This window comes from Pseudorasbora parva, chromosome 12 (genome assembly GCF_024679245.1).
Source record: "Pseudorasbora parva isolate DD20220531a chromosome 12, ASM2467924v1, whole genome shotgun sequence".
NCBI classification, from domain to species: domain Eukaryota; kingdom Metazoa; phylum Chordata; class Actinopteri; order Cypriniformes; family Gobionidae; genus Pseudorasbora; species Pseudorasbora parva.
Window position 1 is genome coordinate 36,096,241 of NC_090183.1, and position 18,041 is coordinate 36,114,281.

The following is an 18,041-nucleotide window of genomic DNA, read 5'->3' on the forward strand; positions in this document are numbered from 1 at the left end:
AAATTAGTAGGCATTTACAACCTTCCACCAGCCTTCTGGCCAGCCAGCTTAAAGGATAGGGTGAAGAATCTTAGCATTAATGTGGATGGGACAAACAGAGCTGATGACAGCAGCAACATCAAGACTCCATCCTCCTCTGTGTCACATGATACAATAGAGGACCTTCTTGAGAATTTGAATTGCTCAACACCTTCCCTTCAAGCAAATGAGGATATCTTGGAAATACTAGGCCTGACTGCTGCCATCACAGAGCAGGAAGAGGACAAGAACCAGCTGCCGCTCATGGAAACAGCAGCCACTGATTCTGAGGAACTTCTGTCTTATTTCACAGGCTCACGAAAGAGAAAGAGGGCTGTTTACTCTGGGAATGAGCTCTCTCCTGCTGAAGCTGAAAGTTTTGAGATGATTGATGATTTTGAGGTCTTTGAGCCTCCACACGCAAAGCCTCGATGCGACTCTTGTGAATCTGTTGAAGACCTTCTCTCTACTCCTTATCACACTATTTAGTCCAATGAAAGCATTGCTTTTTATGATTAAAGTAATGTCTGTGGCAATCATCTGAGGATTTTGACATTCAAAAATGTTATATCTGCTTACTCTGTACAAATGGGCAAGTTAAAATTCAAAGTGTTGGATATCACATTTCAGTAACACTTTACAATAAGGTCTCATTTGTTAAAATTATTTACTGCATTAGCTAGCAGCATGAACTAATAATGAGCAATATATTTTAACAGCATTTATTAATCTTTGTTCATGTTTATTAATAAAAATACAATTATTCATGGTCTGTTCATGTTAATTCGGTGCACAAACTAATGTTAACAGATATGACATTTATTTAAAAATGTGTTAGTAAATGTTGAACTTAACATTAATTATATAAACAAATGCTTTAGACATATTGTTCATTGTTATTACCTGTTAACTAATGTTGTTAATTAAAACAAATGAAACCTTATCATAAAGTGTTACCTACATTTCTTAAAGGGATAGTTTACCCAAAAATGAAAATGTTGTCATCATTTATTTACCCTTATCAAACCTGTATGAGCATCTTTCTTCTGTTGAACACAAACAAGGATATTTTGAAGAATGTCAGTAACCAAACAATTGACAGTATACATTGACTTCCATAGTAGGAAAAAAACTATGGAAATCCATAGGATATATATATATATATATATATATATATATATATATATATATATATATATATATATATATATATATATATATATATATATATATATATATATATATAGTAGAGAACATTTTTGAAAATAATGATTATGATTTTTTTTAAATGTCAGATACTCTTTTTATGAAAATGCATCTTTTGTGTAGTAGATTATATAGAGAAACCCCACAAAAATGTATTCCAAAAATCCATAATAAATATAGGCCTATTTTTAAAAAAAATATTTTAGAAATATTGTGTAGGCTATTCAATGTGCAATGATTTTTGTAATATATATATATATATATATATATATATATATATATATATATATATATATATATATATATATATATAAACTAAGAATGTGCTTTATTTATGACAATATTTCTTTTTGTGTCACCAGACTTATTTCACACCGCCTCACATAAATGGCCCTGAGATCTTTTTATTGTCCTTCACTATCGGACAGTTGATCATATTATATAACTAATATATAACTAATATAACTAATTAATGAATATTGAAGAGTTGCAAACGATATAGAAATTAAAGTTATAACAATTTCTCTAATCGAAAAACACCTGTTTGACAGAATGCCGGTAAAACCAATAAGAATTTGATTTGTCTGTCTTAAATGACAGCCAGGTGGATTTAAATAGAGCTGCTGCCAACACGTCATCGCGTGATGCTCAAACACATTCACACCTCATCTTCTGGTCCTCCAGCATATTCTACCTTCTTGTCGCTCCAGCAGCCCTCGTTGTCTGCCTGAACTCTCACCCTGGTGGTCGGGAAATGTCAAAGAGAGGCCCGTGCCGCAGCAAGGGGGCGTTACGGGGAAAAAACAATTGCCTTTATTGTTGTATTTTAACGCAATTCGCCTTTTCTTAGTCTTACCACTAGAATAAGCAGCAAATACGACCACCACGCCGACCGCCAAGTCCGATGGTGTAGCATCCGCCGTGGACTGCTGTTCGCATCCTTCATCTGTCTCGTCTCGTATTGCAATCATTGCCAAACATGTGAGTAGCAACCGCAGCTGAATTGTTCTGCAGTAGCCTAAACGTGTTTTGATGCTGCTGGTACAACGCGAGCTCTATCGCATCCTGCTCTCATTCATCTCATTAGTTTGCGTGAATGTGCTGTGTTTGATACACAATAGTTACTAGCATCCAGCTGCAAACGGTTAGTGGTAGTGCAACACCAACGTTGATACAAAGGCTGGAACGTAGCGAGCAATCTCCATGAACGCAGCAAGTGTTGCTTTTACTGGTTCGACTTCTAGTTTGCTTTTCAGTCTTAGCATTAAAAAAGCTAGTCCTGCAGATCTGTGCAGCAGTTCTACGGGTTTTACGACTGATTCTTGGCGGTGATGTGTTACAAGACGCTCAAGTTGCATCTGTTTGTTACTAAGTGTCTATTCGGAAGACCTGCTGCACGAGATCTGGATGTTAGATTCTGGTTTATTGTATAAACTACAGACATACATCATTTTCCAGGTGTCAAACGCATCTGGTCCTGCATGACAGACCTTCAGAGAAACGTGGATTTCAGGTTCGACTGTGCAAATTGCTGTGCGAGGCACGAGACTTTGTGTGGCCTTATGTTATGAACTGACATGCTCATATTGATACTGACTTATCAATATCCAACAAGGCATAACATATTAAATGCATTATCTCCAAGTCTATACCTTTATTGCCTTGCACAGTTTCCCTTTTCTTTGTATTGTAAAGGCACTAATACCGTGTATGTTAATTTGGGGTTATGTGGAAAGCAACTTTATGACTGGGCCTTCATGTTCATAACAAACTTTATTAATCAATTGCACAAGAATTCAACTAAAGGGATTGACATATTTAAAATACTGACATCTTCCACCATTAACCTTTTTACATTTAATCATGCATGCTTCATTTTATTGAAAGCAGTTATGTCGTTTGAAATGCTCATGATGTTATATTGATCAGCATGAGCGCTGGATTATTAATTTTGTGTCATGTTGATATTAATATAAGACAGATATAAGTATAAAATTTGTTTTATTTGAGCATTATAGTTCATCTAACATTTTTGTTATATGGAATTGGATTTTAGTGTGCATTTGTTTGTGGAAGAAGTCATTGTTACAAAACTGCTGCTTAAATGGTACATGGAACAGTTGCCATTAATTACATTTTTTTAAATGTTTTTCAGTTTTTCATAGTATTTCCTGGTTTGTTAAAAGCATGCAGAGAATTACAGCAAAAAGATTGAAGAATAAAATGTTTACATGTTATATTTTTTTGCATGATTCAGGTATTCATTGCTTAATGATTTGCCTTATTTAAGAATGTAGTATAATTTCAGAGCAAACTTTATTGTTTTATTTATTGTTTTCATTCATACATCGTGAGAATTTCTGATGTGATCCACAAATATTTGAATTAACATGATTTGCTGATGAACTGCTGTGTTGATGAACTCACTTAATCTTTAGTCTTTAATTGATGGACACAAACATTTACATTTTAGGTGATGAACACAAGTAGTCAAGGTTTGTGTTTTAAACTTTAAACAAGTCCACGTTATTCTCACATATTTTACTGATATTAATTTTGAGATTCATGAATGAATAGGTCTAAAATCCTTTTTATATGACTGATTTAGATAATAGTTTCTAGTGTGGTCATTCTACACTTAAAGAAAGTAATGACACCTGTTGGAATTTTGCCCATGGTTTTTAATATAACAATGTACAGTAACTTACAGTAAGTGTTTTAGTAGGGTAACACAGAAATGCATAAATGTGGTACTCTGTATTTTGGGAGTTTGGGTTTAGACAGATCTCTTATCTTCCATGGTGCGATCACAATTAAAAGCTGCCTTTTGACTTTGTTTGGAGCCACCTGAAATACAAGTTGTGGTTATTTGTTATTAGACCATATTTTATAAGGATCAGTGCACATCTTATAGGCTGAATGTGAAACTGCTTTTCACTTGAGAATAAGATTCCCAGTACAAAGTAATTACGTTTTATTTATCCAGTGGGAGTCAGAGGAGACAGAGCAACTTCCTTCCCTGTGCCTTAATCACAGTAGTTCTTGAAAAAGAGGACAGTATACTCAGAGGATTGCACATTAAGTCTTTACTTTTCTTTCATAGGAGAAATGAAACCTTTGTGCACTGGGCCTGGATGCTCTTACCAGCACACCCCACTTCCGCCATGACACCCAGCAGAGGATTCTGGGATTGACGCAAGCATCACTCCCACTGATGGCCTGGACCAGGTGAGCATGCATGGGTGTACTTTTTGTCTTCAGTCATCCCTTAATGCATTGCCCATTTATTTTACATAAATAAAACCATTATAAACGTCTTATTAACTTTCAGCTGTCTCCATATAGTTCTTGCGTTAAGTCCCAGTGAGGCGGAAGTAGCATGTGAGTTTTCTTCAGTGCTGTGAGGTATTTCCAAGTGAACAGAAATATGAAATAGAGGGCAGGGTTTTACTTCAGCGCTCCTCCTCTCCATCTCTCGCTCATAGCAGACTGGTTGGAGGCGAGTGGTTACGCATTTTCAAACCTAAGCCCTCAAACTGCCGTCATCTATGAAGGAACGCTGTTTCCAGACTGGAAGTTACTTTTCAAATTTTGATTAAAGATTAGCACAGCAAACAATTTTTTTCTGTGTATTAACTTGCACAGATTAATTGTTCACCCTAAGACCTTTGAAGCAGCACTTGGCAACTTTTGCTCTTGGGGTCCCCCTATAGTTTGGAAAAAATAATGTCCCAAACTACTGTCGTAAGATCTGTCATCCTACAACAGGGGATGCCATCGCTCGTGCATTTGTTGACATGACAACCCTGATAGCCCTGAACTAGTGATGCGTGGGTCATCTCATAACCCGCGGACCCCTTATGTCTATTTAATGGTCGCGGGTGCGGGGTGAGTTGTAAAAATATATACAGTGGTGCGGTGCGGGCCAAATAACTTCATAAAAGTGGCGCCACGGGTTGGTGCAGCACTAACAGTTAACCTGAACACTGCAGGAGGAGTTCACATACAGGTGTTCTTCTGGCGGTGCGTGTCGTGTGAAATGTCTTCATCCCAGGTACAGTCAGTGGCATGTTTCAGCATGTCATATGAATATAATTTCAGGGTTTTTATTTTTTTCAAACGCCAAATAATCACGATGCTCACGTTTACAAGTCAGCGTCATTATAGTAGTCTATTGGTTCCCGTTTTACAGAATCTATATGATACTTCAGTTCAATGTTTGAGTGGTAGGTAATCACCATAACAAGCAGGACAGCATCGATCGGGCACGCCTCCTTCAGCTCACGCCAACGAGCAAATGCTGGTCCAATGTTGATCCTCATCCTGCCTTTAATCCCATCACTTTTTCGTTTCCTCTTATTGCTTTCCTTATTTGTCTCTGCTGCTTCGGACATGACTATATTATCCGACGAACAAAGTTGGGCTCGCACGTCCGAATTTAAGGAAGTGTGGGTGTTGGTGGAAGTGACATATATGCCGTAAAGCAGTCGAATTTTGTAGTTCTTTTTGTTCTCGGGTTACTACCCGAAACCCGAAGTTTAAAAGTACGATTAAAAACGATACAGACCCCATAAGGCTATGGCAGACGTGTCATTCAACCTAGGGGTGGGCGATATCTCGATATTTAAAATATATCGAGATATTTTTTCAGCTCGATATGGATTTGGACATATCGTATATATCGATATATTGTTTATATTTAATTCTGATTCCGCCACTTTGCTTGTTTGCCTTCTCTGTGTTGTGCTCGCGGAGCCTCGCGCACCTCCCGCCTCTTGCTTTTGTTCCCCCTCCCCTCGCGTGTTGTCTCATTGAACACGGCTGCTTCCACAACCAGGTGAGGATCAGTTATCATGTTGACAAGCGCGCACGTTGTTCAGGACTCAGTTTAGAGACCATGTTTTCCTTCTAACACAACTGCTTGCTAAAATTCATAAAGAAATATTAATTTTCATCATAGTTCAAATCGCACGTTTCACCCACAGTCAGGTGATTGACACTATTGGTGCGAGACGCGGTCGCAATCATGCCAGTTTATGATCTGTGTCTAACTGATCGCATAGTTTTCGGTTAAAATGTCAAAATGGTCGCATATCATTTAAAAACATTTAAAAAGTATTGCAATATCATTACTATTATTATTTTGTCAGCTTTATCACGGGATTATGATGAATAGGTCTATTCATGTTTTAACCAAGAGGGAAAAACGCGACATCCCGGGTGTCCTGAGACACGCGGTGCTCTTCTGTCAGTTGTACTGTATCATATTATCATATAGCTTACCTTCTGACATTCATATTTCGTTCTGTAACTGGAAAAGAAGTGAAATTCAGCTCATGTGTAGCCTACATGATCTGCATGATGAGTTTGAATTTTGTCAAACTCATGACAAACATCACTGTTTGAATTTTGATACAAATTTAACAGGAAATGGTGTTATGACAAAATCTGTTTATTTATATCTCAGTCATGCCCCCATCTTTCTGCAAAATGCTTACTGTTTACTTTAACTGTAAAAAAGGGAGTCTTTGATTCATCTTTTGAAAGCATGAAATAAATGAAAAGAAGGCAATATTATTTATTTTCTTTTACAGTTAAATTATTATTATTTATGTAATCAGGGAGTTTTTTTTTAAATGTCGCAAAAGCACTTGACTACCTCTTTGTACTTCAATTTAAAAAAAAAAAAAGTTTTTGTGGTATTTGGCATATTTGTTTTTGCTGTAGTTTTTAGGGGGTTATTTTTCCTGTAAAGATAGAGATATATATCGTATATCGAGATATAGCAAAATATATCGAGATATATTTTTTGCTCCATATCGCCCAGCCCTAATTCAACCTATTGTAAGTCGATTTATCATCACAAGAGTCTTGTGATGATAAATATTATCATAAAAAATATAATATTATAAAAAAAAAATATTATGAAGGTTGAAAAGTTACCTAGTGCTGCTTTAATATGTCCTAACAAAGTAAATAGGATCAATTTTGATTTCATGAGGACGTTAACTGACCCATTTGTCCCCGTTTAAGGTTTCAGCTGGCCTGCTGAAGCTATGGGGAGCTGCTGGAGCTGTCTATACAGAGACACTATCCAAGACAACCATCTCAACAAATTCAAGGTGCTTTTCACAAACCTTCAAAAAGTACTGTGCTGGTAAACATTTAAGGTGCAACATTTGAGAACAGCTGCTAGGTTCACCTAGTAGATCATCATGTGGATCTGAGATAACTGGTTATGTTTGACAGGTAACTAATGTGGATGATGAGGGAAATGAGTTGGGCTCAGGAACCATGGAGCTCACACAGACAGAGCTCATTCTGCACACACGCAAACGTGACGCCATCCGGTGGCCATACCTTTGCCTGCGGCGATACGGTTACGATTCCAACCTCTTCTCTTTCGAGAGTGGCCGTCGTTGTCAGACAGGACAAGGTAAGATGATTCTTGCTTTTATGCAGATGTAAGACTGAATTGTGTGTAGCCACTTCCAGTCTCTAGAGGGCCACTGACCTGCAGAGTTTAGCTCCAACCCTGATAAAACTCACCTGCCTGTAGTCTTCTAGTAATCACGAAGACATTGATTGGCTGGTTCAGGTGTGTTTGATTAGGGTTGGAGCAAAGAAGTGCCCAGCTCTGGGGTGCTTCTCCATATCCCTCCTCGTTTCCTCCGTCCTCCATCCTCTATCCTATGACCCGGAAACCGATGGAGCTCAGCCATTTTCTAGGACATCTTAATTCTCTAATTGCACCGCGAGGATCGAGGAGTGAGGAGGCTTCCTGAGGAGTTGTGAGCGAGGATACACTGGAGTATCCTTTGCGGAAGTGTTATATCGACTAAACGTGATGCACGCATTAATTCTCCTCCCCCTTCACATCGTGCCACAGTTATTCATTATTATTATTATGTTTAAATGTACAAGACACAAATGTTTGTCCAAAAAAAACAACACTTGACAGTTGCACAATAATATCAAAGCACAAGGAAATGAAAGAAACAAATAGAAACTAATACCACACAATGAATAAAAAGCAGTCAATAACTGGAATTCTTTGTTAATAATAACTGGTAATATTAATTAAAATATGGACAAATGTGGTATTTTGTGGAGATTGAAGCTTACAATATAAACAGTTATCTCTGTGTTCAAGAATCCCGACTAAATCCAGCGGATTTTTTTTCCTCGCGTTATTCCCCTGCGTCCTGAAGGGGTGGAGCTAAGGCGCGAGGAAAGGAAGCTAGGAAAGGAAATGAGGATGCACGAATAAGAATTTGTAAGAATTTGGAAGCACTCCTGGGGTAGAGCAACCGTTAGAAACTGTCTGTGAACCCTTTACATTTGCTCATAGGTATTTAGAGTGCATTAGCGCCCGGCCACTTCTTCAGTGGCAATGGTTTACGGTTTACCATTCATATACTTTTATAATATTTGTATAAGCTACCACACAGTGTTACAAAGTTTTATTTGAAGCAAAAAGTAGTTGAAAATTGGACAAATGTACAAGACTGTACTTGTTGGCTTTAATTTAAAGTTATTGATTAAATCAATAGAAACAATACATTTTAAGTTTATTGCGAAATATGTGTGTGTGTATATATATATAATATATATATATATATATATACACTAATATTTAAGTATTTGGACGTCATTCGCAGTGCTTCATTGACGCTCTTTTAGCTGAAATTGCTTTTTGCTGCAACTCTGGTGCACTTTTTATACAGCATCATGGATAATGTAGTTTTTCACCATAAATTCAGCTGTTAAACACAATTATTTGAAAAAATAAGTTGAAATAATGTGTGCTGAAGCATATACCATTGATTAACAACCTCTGAGTTCACAGTAGGTCTATCATGATCTATAATGGTTTGTGAGTTATTGTTAAAAAAGTTTTTGAACCTGACTGTTGCACTCTATTTGGGGGTTGGTTGATTTGGCTACTTAATTTAACATGCATGCTAGTGATATTAATTGTAATTTTTGTTAAATTAAGTTAAATTGAATGCTGTCATCCTAATTTAGATGTTTTATGTGCCAATATATTTTTGCACCTTCCCCCATGTTTAAACCTGTGCATTTACAATTTTTCTTGCTATTTATTCTTGTATGTTTTGACAGGGATATTTGCATTCAAGTGCTCTCGTGCAGAGGAGATCTTCAACCTGCTGCAGGAGTTGATGCAATGTAACAGCATCAATGTGGTGGAAGAGCCCATGATCATGACCCGGCCCGGGCATGCGCCAGAGATGGACATGCCTCGAACTCCACAGACACCCAATAGTGAGCTGGAATATCTACACACTTGAACAAATAGGGTTTCATATGTACATATATGTAAATTAATTTAAATGTCACATCAATGGTATTGCTTTTTTATCTGTAGAAAAAGTGCATGCATATTTAAACACCTAGCCACTTGCATTGACATATTTTCACACTCCAATCATTAATTGTCTCTCACAACTTTATTTTTATATCTTTCTTATGTAATACTGACTTTAATAGTAGGGAGACCTAAATGTCACCTGCCTGCGTGTACTGTGCTTTGTTCTGTTTGTGTAGCTCCTGCGTTCCCGATGCAGGGTTTTCCTAATGGATACCCAGGATACCCAATCAGTGCAGACTCATCGCAGCCCTCTCTCACCAACGACCACAGACACAGCCTCATGGGACTGGATGACCAAGTGAGAACAAACACCTGCCTGTGCACATATACAGTATCCACAAAAAGCATCGGGATGCTCAAGCAGCATTGCATGAGGCACTAAATATGAAACCAAACAAATAATGCTAGATCTTTTCTCAAACAATAAGATGCACCCAAAAATTAGAATTATTATTATCTACCTACCCCCAAGTCGTTCCATACCAGTATGACTGCGGAACAAAAAGGATTTTTTTTTGGAGGTTTCTAATGTTTTTGTCATTTGGACCATTTGATGAATGACGCAACTGTAATTTTGGGATAAACTAACTAAGTGATTTTAGTGGGTGAGGTCAGTTACGCTCAGGTTCACACAGGGGTTCTAGCAGAGTAACCACAGATTTAAGTTCATCACATTAACTGTGTTTTACTTACATTTAAAACCTCATAGCTTCTAACAAGTGAATTGTTTTGCTTGAAAAGTGTTTTTGTGCAAATGTATTTGAAGTAAATGCTTCTTGAGTTATCAAATGCAGTGACATTGACTAGTTTGGCTTACATTTCTAAAACAACACTGAGGAATTTGTGCATTTGAATAATAATGCAACATACTCGGCTTGATATGAATTAGGTAATACAAATAGGCAGTACAGATCCATGCGCGTCATACACATCTTTTTCCTGCTGTTAAAATAACCAGACTGTAACACTTAGCCCAGGCAAATATTATACAGAAAGTCACTTAAATAGCAACTAACGAACCTTTCTCGCTTGTTTTCAGACCCATACATATGTGAATACAGTGGGAATGGAAACTGACCTCTCGAGCCGCCACTGTGTCCACTCCCTGCCCGAAGTGCGGCCCACCACCTACCCAGAAACCTCAACTACCACCACCATACGTGGGGGCCCAGTCCCAGGCCAGCCCAGCTTGCACTGCTGCCCCATGGACGACCCTCACAAAGACCCTCAGGTCTTCCTCCAGCCTGGAGCCCAGGAGGTGAAGTTCATGTTGGGTCCGACCCCAGCACAGCGCCACCTGATGGAGAGAGACAGAGACCGCCACATCACTCACCCGCTTAGAGCGCCAGATGGTAGCTCCGAAACAGAAGGAGAGGAAACTCCTTCTGTACACATGTGCAACACACACTCCTATCACCATTGCCATCATCTAATGCACCGACATCCGAGCATGGAGCCTTGCTCAGAAAGCCAGCTGACATATGAGAATATCAACGGACTCCGAGGGGCACGTAGGCAAAGGCTAAGTCCGAGCACTGTGTCCCAATCTCAATCTTTGGGCTCCAGTAGCAGTAGCAGCACCACTGGGGATTCCCGCACACACACGCATCCGCACTCCCTCCCGCTGACGCACACACACGCTTCCTCACTGCCTCCGCAGGGATATGGCTGTGACCGGGGAATGGGGGTTGGCGGTCATCGGCGCACCGCGTTGCTCAACTATGAGAACCTTCCGTCGCTCCCCCCGGTTTGGGAATACCGTGCTCTTCAGCGTGATGAGGAAGAGGATCAGGATGAAGATGAAGATGAGGACGAGTACGAGGAGGAAGAGGAAGAAGAATATGATGAGTACGAGTATTCCGAAGGACCCGCAACCCCGAACGGATATCATCAGGAGAGTGGCGGCAGCGGTGGGATTCATCGTGACGCTCTGCAGAACTATGTCAACACTGAACAGGTGTGTAAACAAAAGCAAAAGCACATAAATATTGCTTGTGAGAACATGCCAAATCTAATTACAAATCAGGGAATTAAAAAAAATGAAAGTGATTTCCAGGCATGGAATGTCATGCAAATTAGTCAAATTTCATAAGTATAATACAATTAGAATAAATGTATTTTTATAACGAAAATTACAGTACGAAATAAAATAAAAAAATAATATAAAAGTCAGGGTAATTTCTATAGTTTGTGTATGGGTATAAATGCTTAGCTCTCAAATAATTTAATTGGCAAAGTATTAGTCTTAGAGACTTTTTTTTAAAAATCCAATAATCGTGAATTAAGTCATGGAAAATCATTGGTCAAAACGTGTGGAAAAAACTGACTACTAACCATGGGCGTCAGAAGCAAATAAAAAGTGGTTGGGTCCTTTCTCAGATTTTTTACTGGAGTAACGTTAGATTCCATTTACATTAAATAAAAATATACAGCCGTTTGCTAAACGATTGATTGGGCCTGACAAAATTACTTGTTGTGGCTATGGTGTAGGTAATGCATATCATCAAGTTTTTGCCACACTCGCTCTACTCCCTTTTCCCATCACATATCAGATTGGAAAGGCATTTATTAGAAAAGGGGAAATAAGCATCTAACATGTTTCTCGGTTAGGGGTAGTTAAACAGACATGTGCTGAATTCGAGACGATAAAAGTGAGTTGGGTCCGCCACACACAATGGTTCCAACGCCCATGCTACTAACTAACACTAAACAGGTACGTCAACCAAAGCACAGACAAGTACATTTATAGAATACCGGTTTGCCAAATCTAACTCCAGGGAAAACCTGGAAAGGTCATATAAATTAAAAGGTCAAATTTCAATCATAAATAATAAAACTGAAAATTATTTTTTTATAATAAAAAATATGATACAATATAAATTTTAAAAAAGATCATATGAAAGTCACACAGTCAGGAACATTTATGCAGTGAGTATATACTTTTATACTTATGCTCATCTGTAAAATAATTTAATTGGCTAGGTTTTGTAAGATAATAATAATACACTGTTTTTCAATATGCCAGAGGAGAACTGGCACTCCCACTGAGTCTGGTTTCTCCCAAAGTTTATTTTTCTCCATCATGCCCTGATGTAGTTTTGGTTGTTTGCCACTGTTGCCTTTGACTTGGCTTGCTCAGTTTGGGACACTAAAATTTCAACTAAAGTTTTATACCAAATATACGAATAAAATTAATTACTAAATGAACTGTGTATCAACTGCCCACATTGTCGCTATATGATACATTGAAATGAGCTGATAACATCACCGTTTTCTCCAGAACGACTGTACAGCCGAATCAAATTTTGTTGCAATATTTTCCTGTTTAACACTGTGAATCGTCATTGTAAAAGCACTATATTAAAAAAGTAGACTTGACTTTTGCTCTTTGAGAGTTAAATTTGTTTAAAATGTGTTTTTAAAAACCGTGGAAAGTTATTAGTCAAAAAGTGTTGGGACCCTGTGACTAATATCGCTGAAATGTACTTGCATGCAAACTCTAACAGATACAGCCTCCAACACGTCTTCGTCACGCTTGCCCTCCCCACCCTCACCCACCCGAGAGGGCCAACCGGGTTTTCAACTTCGACTTCAGACGTCAGCGAGCGGGACGGGGCAGCACCACCTGCGAGCAGCATAGCCGTCACCCACCGCCTCCTCCCTCTCGCCAGCTCAACTACATCCAGGTGGACCTGGAGGGAGAGCCCTCCGGTTTCTCGGGACACGGGGGAGGGGCCCCGGTACCACAGAGACCTCCTCCCCTCAAACGTGGCATGGCTGCCGCTGCTGCAGCGGCTCCATCTTCCCGTCGTGGAGAATGCTACGCCGTGATTGACCTAAAGAAGACCGCAGCCATGTCCAACCTTCAGAAGGCTCTCCCTCGGGATGACGGCACCTCACGGAAGACACGCCACAATAGCACCGACTTGCCTCTGTGAGAGGGGAAAAAAGGGATAGAAAGAGTTACAGGTATGCCAGGAATAAAAATGAGTGAAAAATGTTCAGGAAAGAGAGTTTTGGTGGTATTTTCCTCCCACCATTATCGTGAAGCCTCTATTTTCTCATTTTCTACATTCATACCAACTGCTGCTTGATGAAATAGTAACTCCGTTGAGCCAAGCACTGAGCATTTAGTTTATTTATTTATTATTTATTTTCTCACATTTTGCGTGAGAAGGCTGGGAGATGATAGTGAACTACTTATCATATGGTTATTATATGTTTTTTTGGTTGTTGTCTGGCCTTTGGGCCAAATAATTGGTTTTAGAAAAAGGACTTAATTCAGGAGACTATCTGCAGTGTTTCTAAGTTTCTTAAGTGTCTTAATCCTTTATTTTAGTTAGTCATTTTATGGTTTGTTAAAGAGATACTTCACCCAAAAATGAAAGAGAGCAACCTGCTAGATAACAAAAAATAAAATAAAATCATATATATATTTTGAGTGATATAAGGATAAATCATTTTTGGGTCAACTATTCTTTCACTTTTCTGTATGGGCAGCATAGTATTTTGACACTTGAGCAGAACAGACTTGAAATGACCACAAGTGTTACATTATCACAAGATAATACTATAATTATCAAAATTAATGGTCTTAATCATGATAAAGATACTCCAGCAGTCTCTCTCATGTTGTCTAAGTTCCCATATAGCTATGTGGTGGCTGCGGCAAGGACCAATAGAGCAAATTGTTCAAAATTTGAATGTCTCTTGAATCTCCTATCCTCAGGAATTGATTTGATCAATTCAGTTTGCACTTATCCTTCTTAAATTGTAACTGAGCCTCCCCTAATTTCATAATTGCCCACTAAGGTGTGGTAAAATAAAGTTTACCCAATTAAAAGTAATTATTCAGAATACAATCCATAGGATCTTTATGGGTTCTTGGTGGTTTCGAGATGGAGAATCCTGTTTTAAAGTGCTGAGATCCAGACTTAGGCCCAACAAAACGCATAGAAAGGGAGGCTAATTCTGATCCAAAAATTAGCTTATTTTGTTCAGTATCTGCTCAAGCTTTAGCACCATAGTCCTTATTTATTTTGATATTTCTATCAGAACACGGTCAGTTATTTTAGTTTTTCACTCTCCCCAAAATTGAGAAGAGAGAAACATAAAGCAGTCATTTGCATTGAAAAATAAAGTAAATAAATATTTTCAATTATATAAAAAAAATAGGGTATTTGTAGATAGTTCAAGTAGGAGGTAAAATACAATAAAAACGGCTATTCTCACACCCCCAAAGTGTTAATATACAGAACCTGAGAGTGACAATTCTCTGTGAATCCAAGAGTGTATTTATGTACATCTATGTTTTGTAAAGCTACATAAAGCACCATATGCATATTCAGAGGTAAGAATGTTACTTATTTTTTTATATCTTAAAAAATATCATGCCAGGAATCATGAGGCAAAACATATTTATTTAATTTAGAATTATTTATCTAGCTCGCTGTCTGTCAATTTATTTATTAATTTATTTATTGTTTCGTATTTGAATTATTCGTACAAGTAGATAACATGTTGTTAGATTAGTCATTTTAGAGATACCAAAGGTGGTATGGGAGACCACAGAATCTACCTTGGTATTATTTAATGTCTTTTTTAAACTGCAGTTTCATGTTGAATAATAACTGTATTTGAACATGTTGTGCCAAAAATATAATGATATCACTGAACTATGTGCCATTGGTAAATGTTGAATTTTAGGGCTAACAATCAGCAACATGTAAGACATAAATGCAGCTGTTCCTTACAATTACATCATGATCAGTTCAGGACTTTATAATGTTTTGTCTACAAGTACACTAAAAACCCTGACATGTCAGTGTATTCCCAATGAAATCCCATTGTATCTATTCAAATTAGTTACGCGATATTTTCTAAGTCTCTTACATTACTGCTGTTTTTCATTAGAATTTCATAAATCAACTATTTTTATAACACAGTTGGTGTTCTAAAATGGATATACATCTTTTTTTCAGTTTTAGCATTTGCTGTCTTATGGTTGTTAAAACAGCCCTAAAAAATCGATTTATTTCTCACCAACAATACTGATGTAGCTATACATTTCTGAAGTTATGAAAATTTTGCTAGGGACCTCCAAGAGCTGAGGTTTTTATCTTGCTTGCTGGGCATGGACGTAGACCCAGTTTTTTCAAAATCTCACTGGCAGCCATATTGTTCTGAGCGCAAGGCTTTGAGGGACTTACTTTGTTAGTTGATCATAACTGATAGCTTAATATATGATTAAAAATATATGATGTGAGATGAGCAGGACTTACGGAAACCATGTGCTGAACAACACCACAGTAGATTGAAATGTTCTGTGAGAAGCCATAATTGAAAGAAAATATTTTAAGGGACAGGTACAGGCATCTTATTTTTTAAGGGGAATATTTAGAGTAATAAATGCGATTTATTTTTCTATCACCAAAATTTTTCAAATTGAAAACTATTTAATACAATTTAAAGATGATTTGTTTTTATTTCGAGAGCCTTGCAGTTCAATACAATATTGCTGCCAAATAGGAAATCCAAATAAAATCAACATATTACACTCACAATCACAATTACATAGACTTATTATGTACTTTAAGAATGCGATGATGAACTATTTGGACACTTTTAGACACTTTTCAGAGGATCAATCTAGTTTTTAACATCTATATTTTGGTATTGTGGTATGATAAACATTTTGCAATAACAGCTAATGGAGTCATATCAGAATTTGTTTGAGTTGTTCAAGAACATGTTCTGTGATACAAGTCACAGCTGTGTCTGTGTGCATTCAGAAAGGACTGGATCAGCAGTGGGTTTACTGTCTTTCTCAGGCCTCATCTTGATAAACATGCGCTCTATGTGTATTTAAACCAGGCTTGAGGAAAAAAAATCTAGTCATCTTGTCTGTAGGCGTGGGATCATAGAGAACTTGATTGTGCCATAAGTGATTTTCGTCCACTCTTTTAAAATAACGTGTAGCTATAGTGGAATTTTAAAGGTACAGTAGCACTACTAACTAGAATCCTGTGTTGACTTTGATTGCGTGGGGCCGCTTTGGAGTGTAAATGCTTGTTTTGTTGGTTGCTTGGTTGGTTTGTTTTTTTATACCTTCCATACACATAATTAATTTTGTATTCATTATCAGGGGAAATCAGACTTGAGTTACATGTTAGACCCAGGTTAACTGCACTGAAATTGTAATGGGGTGAGCAATCATCTGAAAGTACTGTAAATCCCTGTGTGAAATCATGATTTTTCAAAATTTACTAAGAAGTATAATGACTGAATGTGCTTATTGACCTAAATGGGAAGTAGTTTAAACCTCTGTTTCCATGAAAACAACATTTAGCCTCTTAGTTATGGAATACCACCATGATCATATTTCAGTTTCTCATCTAAACCTGGGATGGTATTCCGCTCGAAGAGGGTTTTGCAGTGACCTTATCGAATGACCTGTCTTATTGGCGGTAGACTTACATTGTCATAATAAAGCTTAGGCGAAGCTCAATGACTGTGATGTACTGTACATTAATGTGAATGTGTCTCAAATGTGTCAAGAGTTGAAGAGAGAGAGAAAGAGAGCTGCCCATGCATGGACTCTGTACCGGAGACAGCATTTCTAAAGCTCCTCAAACTGTTTTGCTCTCAAACGGTCTTACTCTCTGTATGAATGTACCACACAGAGATGGACTTGTAAAATGCTCAGATGAGGTGATTTACACTCAATGTTTCTATCCTCCCTGATGAAAAGATGTGTTAATGTTAATGTTCCGTCTCAAGAATTCCGATTTCAATTCGATTTTTTGATTGTTTCTTTATATACAGTATTTACATTTTCTTGTAAGTATGTAATTCTGTGTATGTACATAACATATATGGGTATGCAGTTGCAGTCAGCTTCTCCTGTGTTCGTTTGTGTTGGCGCAACAGACACTATACTTTTGCCACAGCCATTTGTAGAAAGAGCAACGCCTTGACAGCCATTCCATTAGATGGACATTGCAGTCTCTATAAACAGATCGGATATCTCCTATAGTCTGTTGATGTTGCAGTCGCAACTCTTCCCCATTCTTACAATGCAAAGCAGGCATGCCCCATGTTGAATGTTATTTTCAGTCATATAACTTTTAAAGAGAAATGCTTGTATAATAAAAATGAATGTGATTAAATGTAATGTCAACATTAAAACTGGAAATGTCATCAAGTGTTTGAATGTCTGAGGGCAAGATGGATAGCTCTTGAAAGAAACAGAAAATGTGAACATTGTGTACTGTACGTTTGTCGTTGTCAACTGCTAAGTCCACTAGATGGCAGCAAAGGCTGCGCGATAAGAGCTCGTAGAAGAAGAGCATAGCGTTAAAGGGATAGGTCACCCAAAAAAGAAACTTCTGTCATTTACTCTCCCTCGTGTTGTTCCAAACCTGTA

At 37.7% G+C, this 18,041-nt stretch overlaps 1 protein-coding gene across 1 annotated transcript; it reads left to right on the top strand.

Annotated features, from left to right (window-relative positions):
• Window positions 1-1,787: 1,787 nt before the first annotated feature.
• On the top strand, window positions 1,788-17,815 carry frs3 (fibroblast growth factor receptor substrate 3). The gene is made up of 8 exons (XM_067460078.1): window positions 1,788-2,205; window positions 4,328-4,452; window positions 7,258-7,346; window positions 7,474-7,660; window positions 9,349-9,510; window positions 9,793-9,914; window positions 10,656-11,573; window positions 13,123-17,815. The coding sequence occupies exons 3-8, from the start codon at window positions 7,281-7,283 to the stop codon at window positions 13,552-13,554; spliced, it is 1,887 nt and encodes a 628-aa protein (XP_067316179.1). The 5' UTR covers window positions 1,788-2,205; window positions 4,328-4,452; window positions 7,258-7,280; the 3' UTR covers window positions 13,555-17,815.
• Window positions 17,816-18,041: the final 226 nt, after the last annotated feature.